Source organism: Solea solea, chromosome 3 (assembly GCF_958295425.1).
Source record: "Solea solea chromosome 3, fSolSol10.1, whole genome shotgun sequence".
Lineage (NCBI taxonomy): Eukaryota > Metazoa > Chordata > Actinopteri > Pleuronectiformes > Soleidae > Solea > Solea solea.
This window is the reverse complement of record NC_081136.1, coordinates 20,496,407-20,509,195: the sequence shown is the minus strand read 5'-3', so window position 1 is coordinate 20,509,195 and position 12,789 is coordinate 20,496,407. Positions and strand designations below refer to the sequence as shown.

The 12,789-nt window shown below is 39.0% G+C and overlaps 1 protein-coding gene across 2 annotated transcripts in view; it reads left to right on the top strand.

Moving 5' to 3' along the window:
* The first annotated feature begins 3,497 nt into the window (after positions 1-3,497).
* Positions 3,498-12,789, top strand: part of dennd5b (DENN/MADD domain containing 5B) — a 68,182-nt gene continuing 58,890 nt past the window's right edge. For both annotated transcript variants that reach the window (XM_058625030.1, XM_058625029.1), the window contains exon 1: positions 3,498-3,832. In XM_058625030.1, the coding sequence (XP_058481013.1) occupies positions 3,724-3,832 (109 nt within the window). In that variant the 5' untranslated portion in view covers positions 3,498-3,723. The remainder of the gene's footprint in view (positions 3,833-12,789) is intronic.

Genomic DNA, 12,789 nt, shown 5'->3' with positions numbered 1-12,789 from the left:
ATAACTTATTATTTGGCCTTCTCTAAAATTAAACCAAAACAAATCAACTCTCTAGTCACAAAGGCCTTACTGTAGCACTGGCACCAGTCATTTGTCTACAGAATGTGCCTCTTTACATTTTCACTGTGCCTAACCTGACTGGGGCAGAGGATTGATAACTCAACTATACAGCCCTCCCAAAGGTCAGCTCTATGTATCAGCAGAGAAAGGCTTTCAAACCCTTTAAATATCCTAACTCTGGAACTCACAGGCAGACTGACAGAGGATGCCCAACTGTTAACATCTACTTGTTCATGTTAGGCATTGTCTCAGTTCTCCGCATCTGAGCTGCTTCCAAAAGGCTTTTCAACTTAACTCATCTCTGACTCCAGAAACTTAAATGTTGCGGCTTTGCGGAGTGGTGCGCAAAACCGGTGCGTATGCTGTTGACGCATGGCTGCCAGCTGTGCAGTATCGTTGGCATTTTGCTGTCATTCTGCACATAGCAGCACAAGATTTGTCCCCCTCCAGTTAACCCTGAACATCATAAAAGGGCTCCAAGAATGACACTAACATGCCCAAAGTGTTGGGGGTCAGGTTTGCACCCCTCCAAGCAGGCAGCCAGATTTACTCTTCACCACACATGAACAGCGATGATTTACAACCTGCAAGAAATGTGTTTTATGAGTGGAAAAAAGGAAGCCAGAGGCCGACCCAACTCGACTCATTTGCAAATTTTTTTCAGCCCGAACCGTTGAGAACTCTTCAGACTTCCGTGCCCGTATACTGAGAGACCGCCACAACAAATGGCAGACACATATCACGTTCATGCATGTCATAAAATGTGCAAGTGCGCGCATGAAAAAAAAGTTAATTTTATATACCACTCATATGCATGCATGTTTTTGGTTTAAAACCCATTAGTTATGTCTTCTAAACTCTCTCCCAGAACTACTTTTCTTATACAACATACATACAACTTCAATCTCACACTACACCGCTCCTCCACTCCCTTCACTGGCTTCCTGTAGCTGCTCGCATCCACTTCAAGACTCCACTTCTTGAAGTGCTTGCGTTCCATGCTACAAACGGATCCGGTCCAGTCTCACTCCACTCACTGAGAGGATCGCAGAGTAATTCGCCGGACTCACGACTGTTCGCTGTCCTGGCTCCCAAATGGTGGAATGAGCTTCCTCCGCCAGCTATAAACACATCTTTTTCAACTCTACCTTGACTAAGACGACGGCAACAGAAAAGAAAAATGCACTTACTTATACATCGCACCTATGAGTAGCACTTTATAGTTTGGCTTATAGCACTTACTTACTTCTAGCTCTTGTTTGTACCCAAATGTTGAAATGCACTTATTGTAAGTTGCTTTGGGTAAAAGCATCCAAACTATCCGTTTAAACCAGGCTTTTGCCTTTCCATGTAAGCTGTGCTCATAAAGGACAATGGAGATCACAGCCACACTGGGCCTGGGCCCCCCAATGACAGCATCTTCCACATTCTGTCACTCTAAACGTCATTTTTATAATTAGTGATGACAACACTGTATAAATCTTTTTTTGGGCTAGATTTCTGATTGTTGAGTCTTCTTCTTTTCTGCTTCTTCTCACAAGTAACTTCTGATCAATGAATATTAATCTGGGGTGTTTTCCTCACTTTTTATGGATAAGTGTGGGCGTTATTCGAAGCCCGGAAAAGCTGTGCTGCATTACGAGTTGATTGTAAAGATATAAAGAGAAACTGGTATGGTTATATAAATCAAAAAAAAAAATCCTGTGTTTCGTTAATATGCCAACTTTTCAGGCATGGTCCATGTTTTCACGGACAGAAATGTTCCTCCAGGGAAAGACAAAATAGCAGACAATATTTTGAATACACCACTAGGTAGCAGTGCTGCACTGTGTGAACCAAATATATTTCATTCAAACCGTATTTACAATAAATCACTATTTACAATACAACTGCCTGTTACTGTCTATACCAGATATTGTGATATTGTAATAAGTAGTGCAGAAGGTAGTAGTAGCAGCTGAGAATTTAATGATTTACACATGGAACATGTTTCATCGTGTTTGCCTGCAGAACACAGAAACATGGCATGCTGTGATCTGCACTTTATCTTGACACACCTTCGCTGCTCCTCATCCTGGCTCCAAACCAGCGTTGTTTCCAAGGCAACCATCATGAGCAGAGTTGCCAGTGTGCATCATGCATTTTAAAAATATACAGTTGCCAATTTACTTTGTTTTGACACTGACATTGTAGCTTCTTCTCAGAATGCATTGACTGTCATATTATCACATCCTCTGAGTATGAAGTGGTTGAATTACAGGGAAACACAGACATTTCCAAAAACAACAACAAAACTTCAAGAAAAAAAAATTCAGAGATAAGAAATAATTAAATTTCAATATGTTGTGGGACCTCTTCATCAAATATGTACTGTATACAATATAACTGGATTCTCTAATCTTAATTATTTAATTGCGCAAAGCAGGCAGCCAACTGACCGCTCCATATGAGTCTCTTTTCTGTTTTGTGTGTTGGTGTATATATATCGATATTATATCTATATCTTGGCATGAGACAAGATATGAACTAAAATAAATATTACATAAAAGGTACATGGAATTGACAAGAGTATGTTTAAAAATGTCATTTAATAACTTCTTAAATTTTAAGCCTAATTATTTGTTGTAGCTAAATTAACCAAATAAAAAAACATATTATAGTCAATTTCATTGTTTCTAACACGCATTAATATCCTTCATTTAACATTTAAGAGCCAAATAAATAAATTATCTGAAATAAAAGTTAAGTGTATTTTAAGATCATGTAATACAGTTCATAAACAGTTAATATTTTATTGTTTATTATTGTTTACAGTCTATAGTCTCTCTCCTTGAGAAGCACAAACATCTCAAAAGAAAGCTTTTCATGAGTCCAGTGAAACAACATGTGTGCAGCTTTATATGCCCATATATCTTATATATCTAAAAATATGCAGATATTATTTATCACCCAGCCTTAAAGAAAAGTAAGTTCATTTGATTTGTATTGTACATAAATGTATATGTATAACAATCTACCTATTAAATGTACTTTTTACAACCGTATTTTACAAAAACTTAACTAAGATTTTAATATTCCATAGTAATAATAATTTTGCAGGTTCACCTACGGAAACGTTGTTACGACTTTTACTTCCTCCAGATAGTCAGCCTTCATTTGGTGCCATTTGTCATACTTTTCTAAACTGTGTAATTTGGCTACTGTGCATTTGTTTATTGAGTTGCTCGTGGTATATGTCTTTATTAGTAAAGCAGTTTTCTCTGTTTTGTGACAACGCACAGGACACAAATGTCTTTTCTAAGGGGCACATGAGAGCAGCCTGGAATCGAAGCTCCAACGTTTTGTTTAGAGGAAGACGACAGTGAAACACAGCTGCTTGATCTTCTCGCGAGAAGTGGCTTTGCTGGCGCCGAGGGGGAGGACGCTCTCGCTCTTCTCTGCTGTGCTGTTCACGCTCAGTTACTACACACTGTTGACACAAAAGTATGCATCTCCCTGTGGAGCAGGTTGATAAAGCAGGTTGGTCAAAGTAAGAAGCTTTAGTTTATCGTGAGAACTCTGCGCAGAAGAGCGGACTTTCCTTCCCTCCGCAGTTTCTTTGCGACCGCACTCATGCGTGCCATGGAGCGGTAGGAGCTGACAAGAGTTGTACGCCAAGCCGGGATGAGTGGCAGCTCCGCGGCGTCCGGCGCGGCGCTTTGCCGCTTCGCTCACTACTTTGTTGTTTGCGGGATAGACATAGAAACTGGACTGGAGCCGGATCAGTTAACAGGTACGCACATGTCTAACTGCATTGTGTTAAACCATGTTTTCACAAGAAATATATTCAATTATATTAAGAAATAAGGTGCATCATGAAACGAATTGAAGAGTCCTCCTTGATGTGTGTGTTACCAATTATTGATTAGTTATTAATTCCATAAAATGGTGGAAAATGTCAACCTTGTTTCACGTAATTCGTGATGAAGACGTCCAAGGACCGTTTTGTTTTTGCCCCCAATCGAAAAATAAATACATTACATTGATTTATAAAGATTTATTTCAAGAAATTTGAACATATTCCCACTCCAGATGCTAAAATCCTAGACGTTTTTTTTATTTTATGAAAAAAAGAAGAAATGTCAATGTTCTTTAAATGAATTTTCGAATCAAGCAGTCAATTATTAATGTAGTATTCTTTGTAGCAGAAAGTCTCCATATGTCTCCATATAACAAATAAGTAATTAAAACGGATCTGAGGACAAAGTGAGATATTTAAGAACATCATCAATTCAATGTTTGGGAAACATTTTTCAACATTAAATCGATAAATTGAGAAAATATCAACATTTTGTGAAACAAATCATTAGTTGCAGCCCTACTTTATTTTTAATGTTCTGTTAATTGAGCTGTACCTCATATCTACAGGTTTTGTTTTTTATATTTTTGAGGGACAAATGAGCTTCGTGTGTGAGAAATCACCACCACATTTCTAAAATGTTTTAATCAGATGGTAGCTTCCTGTTGTGCTCTCTCTGTCTCTCACAACTCACTGTTTCTGACTATACTGTATGCTTTTGCTTAAAAAAAACAGATGCATGCCTGTCTGAAGTTAACAACACAGACTCCTATGGAATACTGAGTGTTGTTTCTGCCTGCTTTCATTAGCCTCAGATTGAACACTTGAGTGTCCCTGTGCTGCTTTAGTGTTCTGAGTGTTTGCTGATGAAAGGCAGCTGTGGTTAAATGTGGTGAGAGCTGTCACTCAGCAGCATAAGCATCTCTGTGGTGGAGGCACTGCTGCTGTTGTGTTTATAATTTTCCCAGGATGCTTCATGCAGTCACCTGCTGTTACAGCTGTGCTGTCATGCAGCACATGAACTCATGTCTGTTTATATTACTGCAGCAGTAATAGCATGCTGATCACATCACAGCAGTCAATGGCTCTTGGCCAAAGTTCAGAGAAGTGTGTGTGTGTGTGTGCGCGCGTGTGTGCGTGCAAGTTCTTGTATTTGTTACCTATTTAGGACATTTTCTGGTATAAACCAGTCAGCACCAGTAGTCCTAATGGAGACCAAAAGCTGGAGGAACATGTTAAGTTTAGGGTTAAATTAGGGATAAGCATTAACTGGTTATGGTTAAGTCCTTAAGGCCTTGGTAAGCCTGTCCAAATTAATGGACGTCAATAGAAGTCTTAAAATACAAATAAATTCGAGAATGTGTGTGTGTCGGACGTTAGCTGTGATTGATCAGTTTTGGTTTTCATAGCTCTTCTGAAAATATGTTAAGGACATTACAGTGACACAGTTCATTAGCATTTTTGAGTACATGTTTATGTGGGTGGTATTTAGGGCTGCAGTGGTCTGATATTAATATCGAATATCGGCCACAATGTTGACAAAATAGCCAGATCAGGTATCGCAATGGTCAATCTATAATGCCTATCTATTCACTTAAATTTTAGTATGATGAGTGATAGAAAATGCACTATATAAAAGTGATGGATGAATGGCAAAACGGTAGTGTAAAGCAGCTTTGAGTGGTCATCAAGAGTGTTATATAAATATAGACTAGGGATGCAATGGTAAAGTTTTCCCACGGTTCGGTATGTGTCACAGTTTTTGGGCAACGGTACGGTTTCTATGGATATCTTGATATGAAACTACTCAGACTAGCAAAGGCAATATTGCGTTGTAAAAATAATTAAAAGCACAGATATAATCAAACACTACAAATAGAAATCAAATGTGAAGATGACAAGGTTGCCAACGTCCTCGTATGTGAATGTGTGTGTGTGTGTGTTGGAGCGTCTGTGTGTAACAATCAGCACAGAGGGCTTCTCTGTGCGGTCGCTCCGCGGTATGGCTGCATGGACAGGTAGCAGTGGGAAATCTGTGCATTTGGGCCCCACATGCGGTCCATCCATTTCTCATTGTAGTCTACACTGAATCACTGAAACCAAAATGATCCCACACAGCGGATTTAAACGCCATTGTTTCTGCACTGCTCTGAAGGCGGCATGAGCAGAACGTGGCACTGAGCCTGAACAGCGTAGCACTGCTCTCATGTCTCTGCTCCTGAGTTGATCTAAGCACACAGCATGTGCGGCTGTACAAAGTTTTGATAAAGTTTTGTGACGGGCCAAAACGTACCGAAATACCGTTGTTTGACGTTGTGTATTGAAGCGAACGGGACGCATCGAACAGTTCGGTAAAATACTGAATATTGTTGCATCCCTTATACAGACCATTTACTATTTAACTACCCACTATCATGCGTTACTAATAAAAAGTGAGCTGATTACAAATCCTCAGCTCTTTAGTCCAGACTGGAATGCTAATTAGCTACTTAAATCCCTCCCATAAATAGCCACTTTGTGAGTCCAGACATCCTCTGCATATGATGCCAATGAGCGCCAGTGGTATAAATACACCCTGGCCTTTTTACAGAGCCTAAAATATTCCCTACATTCTAACACCACATGCATTTGTCTCTGCAGCATTGTGCAATTGATAAGTGTGTGGGACAAAGCACTAATATGGGGTGGGATATGTTTGGCATGTCAGTTATGGAGGAAGATATGAAGTCAGTGCTTCTCATAATTAAACAGTAATATATTCCACTTTCCAGCTTCTGTCTCAGCTGGAGAAGTGGCCCCTGTTCAGTGCAGTCTTTCTGCTGGAGGTTAAAAACATTAAGTCATAGTTCAGGTATTTGTTTTTGTGTTTTCTTTTGTGTGGTTGTACATGATACTGACACATACTGTATATCACTACTTGCCTGACCTGTGTGTGCCCCTTGCTGGCACCACTGGCATAAAACTAGCAAAACACTGTTATGCCACAGCTCACAGTCAGCCCCTTCCCCTTGCACAGATGCTGTCCCTCACATGCCACGCCAAAGATAAAAAGCGACTAGGGACAAATCTACTAACTTTTGTCATAACCCTAAATATGTTACGAGAAGGAAATTCAAATGCATTTTGTTTTCTCCTCTCTTTATTTTACAATTCAACACTTTTTTTTCTCTCCTGTGTGTGTGAAATCTGTAAAGACAGGACGTGTTCTTGTGATATCTAGTGTCTTTTCTTTTCTTTTATCAGTGTGATATCAACTGTTGAGGAATATTTAGATTATTTGTCTCTGTGCATGTCCTCACACAGAGCTCAGCTTCGCGGCTTAGACACAAATAGACTGCTGCCGTTGTTGCGGGCGAGTGCGCCTGCAGTTATATGTTGAATCAACGATTATTAGACTAAAACATTAAAATATAACAATTCTGATAAGTTCACATACTCAAAACGCATGGGCAACATGCAACACAATTTAGCTTACCGTTTTTATATGATTTGCCATGTTTGTAGTCGTGCTGTGAGATACAAACTGTTGTTGGCAAACTTTGCATTGGACCTTTTTATCGCCATCTATTTTTGTAAAATGCTGCACTGCCGATGTCTTTGACAAGGATCTTAGAGGAGGACTGACTGTAGCCTAAAATGAAATGCTCAAAATTAAATAAAACCACCAACGTACTTTAATCTATCTGCCTCTTGTGGGTTGGGCTTATCCAAAATACTGAAAACAATGGGGGTGTTCTCTGAAGACACTTGGTACATTCCTGCAGATGAAATCAAAGACTGTATGAAATTAACACAACATCTTAATTAACAATTAAGAAAGTCGGCTAACAGAATCTGAGTCGAAGAACGTATCGACTCATAAATCGACCAGTCGACTGGGACTTTACAGCCCTAGACCTTAGTTACTTTTCATTGACAGTAGTTGGTAAAACTGTCAAACAATCTCCAAACACAAGACAATGAATGACACCGCAAGAGAGAGCTGGGAATATGACGTCATCGTTTTCCTAAAGTAGCGTATTCTCTGTCTACACGGAAACACAGGGTCTGTGTTTTGAGATTTTCCCACTCTGGGAGGCATTTTCAAAAAATAAAAAGTATGCGTATTCACCTTAATCCGTTTTTGTGTGGTCAGGCCCTAACTGTATTTACTGCAAGCTATGTTATGCGCGTGTAGCATAGAACCGGACATCTCTGAATGCGTGATAAGTACGTAGAGGTAACTACGAAAACAACTCGGTTAACACAGGCAACCCCTCCGTCCTTATTTGGAGCAAAACATCCTCAAAATTCAATTTGCGCTAAAGTGATAACTAGCACTATATGCGTATTTGTAGCATCAGGCATGCAGCCTTATTTAGTGGTGGAATTTATGCATTTAGCTGGATTTATGCATTTAATTAGCGTACTGGAACCACGCTAGGAAATGCCAATCAGGTTGCATCTTACTACAAAGTTGTGTGATAATGTCAAGGAAAAAGTTATTGGAGGTCAGAGCAGTGCAGATTTAGTAGCCTTAACAACAGATTGCTGGACCTTCACAGCAACACAGTGCTACATGACTTACAGTTTCATATTATTAATTCATTATTTAAATTTGACAATACGGCCTTGCAGACTACTGTGCACTGATTGCTGTCACAGGAAGAGGCACAAGGATCAAACTGAACAATGCCGAACTGTTGATTGGTTAAAAATACTTAACAATCCTGAAAATGTGGGTTAATCTCCAACATTTAGCAAGGAAATGTCTAAAATTTCATAATTTAACAAAGAGTCTGGTGTATTTAGCGACAGCACTGCTGAAAGCTTGCGATTGTTAACGGCAAGCCGAATGCAAATCAATTTTCGGCACAAGCGAGTCGGGTGGTTGTGTCATTCTCGTCACTACCACCTGGGTTTTCATCATCATCATCCATTTTGTATTTATTTCTCCTTAGCACACACTTTTTCCTATGTTCTATGCCGCACTCACCCAGCGCCGCTGCTTGTAAACTCTCAACTGCAGACAAGCTTCCACCTCAACTCAATCACGTGACATAAAGGCGCTTCATCTGTTGAGAGTGGAAAACAGGATTGTTTATTTGCGCTGCAGCTCATGAAATAAAATGCAGAAGAATCGTTATCATTTAGAAATTACATCCACTTAGCCACTTTCCATGGCTGACGGGGAAGGATTATAGCACATCTAGCAGTGTCTTGCCATTGCATCACCCAAGATTGGCAAACTAATACTTTAAACCTTGCCACCATGCCTGGAGGAGAGACAGAGGCATGGTGACCTGTTGTATAGGAACGGTAACCTTAAATTACTTATGCTGTGATCTGGCTCTGTACAGAAAATCTAATTAACTTGACTTTCAAATGAGTTTTGTCGGGGACAAATATAATGGTAGGGGAAACACTGTGTTTGAAATTTGCATTTGTGAACGTAACCAGCTGAAAATGTTTTATCAGGTGCAGACCAACAAATCAAACTATTAGATGTGAATACACCCTAATACCCACACTGTCTAAGTTGCTCTCTGTGTTGTTGGAATTAAAAATTCATAGGATAAAAATGAGCCTATTAAATGTTTAGTTTTATTTAAATGTCATTAAGATGCATGTTGATTCTTGTTTTTTGAAAGTGCACTGTATTGTACAAGTTGACTGTTAATGTCACAGAGAATTTATAAAAGTTGCTCATTGTTATACAGCGGTGTGAATGTGATGACGTCATCAAACGACTTGTTGACTCGACTTGTTGACTCGACTTGGACTTTACTGACAGATAAGTTGTTTTCAAGAAGTCATTCATGCCCTACACATTTTATGTCAAAAAAACACTCAGCTGTGGACATTAGTACACCACACTGTTATTTAAGCTGCTTGGTGTGGTCGCTAGAATGGTACAATTTCAGATGATGGAAATGTTGGCCCTGTGGTTCTTTCAGACATGAAATTGAAATGTGAGAGTATGGTCTGTCATTACATTTGCATGGTGCATGGACTATGCACTGTGCTACACTTGACTTGATCAAATTGTGTGGATCTTTTGGGGAACTTACTGCTCCAGTCCAGTCTTTCTTTGTCCTGCACTGTGGTGTAAGAGCTCTGTTGCTTCTGCTGGGAACTGTTCAGTGTCATGGTAAATAAGAGTGGAGCTGTGCCGGACAAAGCGTGTCCTCCCTCAGACAGCAGCATGACACAAAAGGATTTGTGCAGCTAAAGCTCTGCTCTGGCTTGGGCCATCTGTCTGCGCACAGACTATCAGTCAGCACGAAAGCAGCATGCTATATTTAGAGAGACTAGCATGCTAGTCTCTCTATATACAGTATGTTATACAGTATATACAGTATATTATTATGTAGAACAACTGCATTCTTATTGGCAACATTATGATATTTTTACATCAGGGTTTCGTTGTTTCTCAAGATAATACATTCCCTTCAGTGAATGGGGAGGCTGTGGATCAGGAGCTAGAGCATGTCATTGGTTTGAGCCTGCAGTCTGCATTTGGACATGTCCTTGGAAAAGACAATGAACCTCAGGTTGACCCTGATGGCTAATTCCTTCAGTGGGTGAATGGATGATTAATAGTTAAGTGCAGAGGTGCCATGTAGTGATGCCCCTTTTTTTTGTTCTGGTCCGATTCTGTTATACCTTTGCCGAAACTAATATAGATTCTGATACAAATGCATTCCAAAGGAATTTATGTTTTTTTTGTGCGAACAAGTAGTAGCAGCAGCTGTTAACATTGCCAACACAGATGTAATTTATTATATTTTATTTGTTTTTACTTTGCCAAAATATGGGCAGACAGACAAGTAAATGTTTTTCTGATAAATAATCCAGTTGGTTGTTTGTTTTAACAGATGTATTTTATTTTGACTCTAAATTTAAAACGGCAACATTGAATTTCTGCATTTATTAAAGTAAATATCAGTAATGCAGTGAAAATAAGAGGAACATTTTCACTTGGGGCCGTGTCGATTTCATGTTTTGAGATATGAGAGGAAAGTTCTGTATAGTTACAAGGTTTATTGTTGGTACAAAACCCAGCTGTGGGCTCAGTGGCGGTGCAGCTCAGAAGAGCATGTGATATGGAGAATTAAGATCTATTATAGTCTATATCTCTATGTGTTGAAGTGTGATTGGTTCAATAGATGGGTATGAGCCGTGGTTTAGACTTAGCGCTCCCTTGTTGGCGCACAGACTGGTTCCACAGCCTCTTGGCACGATGTCAGCAAATCAGCGTTGATTACTGTGTATTTGTGCATTCGACATGCACTTTATCCTATTGTGTATTTGTATAAATTTTTAATGTTTAACATACTGTAAAACCTGCCCTGTAAACAATTGCTGTAAATTCACAGCATGATTTCAACAGTAACATTAACCTTTTATTTATAAATACAGCACTTGACTGTTAATACACAAAAAAATGTCACACTCCATTTTCTGTTTTTTAACATACCTAAAAAAAAAAAAAAAAGGGTCACACTCTAATATTTGGTTGGACCGCCTTTAACTTTAAACATAGGCATTGTTTCAATAAGCTTCTGCAATGTCACAAGATTTATTTCCGCCCAGTGTTGCATTAATTTTTCACCAAGATCTTGTATTGATGATGGGAGAGTCAGAGCACTGCACAAAGCCTTTTCCAGCACATCCCAAAGATTCTCAATGGGGTCTGGACTCTGTGGTGGCCAATCCATGTGTGAAAATGATGTCTCATGCTCCCTGAACCACTTTTTCACAACTTGAGCCTGATGAATCCTGGCATTGTCATCTTGGAATATGCCCGTGCCATCAGGGAAGAAAAAAAAATATATATATTTTTTCATCTATTTTAAATGGAATAATCTGGTCATTCAGTATATTCAGGTAGTCATCTGATCGCATTCTTTGGGCACATAATGTTGCTGAACCTAGACCTGACCAACTGCCAAGACTACCAACAATAAACAGCTACTGTAAAAAGGTGGCGACTTTTTTTGGCCAGGCAGTGTATAATGTATTCCTAAAATGCGTCCGTTAAGTGCCACTAGGTAACAGTATCTTGCATTATTTTTTTGCATTTTGAGAAAAGCACCTGAGAAACACATGTGAAGCTGGATCTGTACTTTTCTTCATCCATCTCCATCCTAAGGATTAGTTGTTTGGTGAGTAGCAATTTTTTTTAATACATTGGCACAAAGTCTATCAGAGATGTTTTCAGTTTGTTTGCACTACTGAATATGCGCATGACTTGACTGAAGGATTCAGCTGCTAGCTAGCATTCAATCAGACATCACAAGCTTATTTTAATTTCTACATCTTTGGTTAAAATGTGGACACATTTTTATTGAATTCATGAAGCATAATAATTCATGACAGTGTATAACTTGTCACTTCAACAGTTAAATTAACATTAAGATATGCTTTGCTGTATCTTACTGCTTCTTCAAATCTGTGTAAGTGTGGTTGCCTTATAAACAAAAGCTGCAGGTGTATTTCAATTGGACTGTTCAGTCGTATTTTATTTATTTTTTAATTGACATGTTTCTGACATTACAGATGCAACAAGACTATTATACTGCTGTCCCACCAATCGAAGTAAGTACTTGCCTGTTTATCTTTTTTTTGTCATTTACTTTTTATTGTGATTTTAACAAGCACCGGGTAGATGTGAGTATTGCACAGTAACGTTACAGCAAACGCAATCAATTGATAGAAATAGCAAGGAAACACATCTAGGCCTATAGGCTTATCTGTGAACTAAACATTTGGAAGATCCATCTTTGATACAAAGATTATATGTATTCCACATGCACGTTTATTTACTTTTTGCCCGGGACGGACCTTATGCAGTGTTCAAAGACAAAATCAGAGGTCGGAATTTCCCAGTTGAAATTTCCAGATGCATG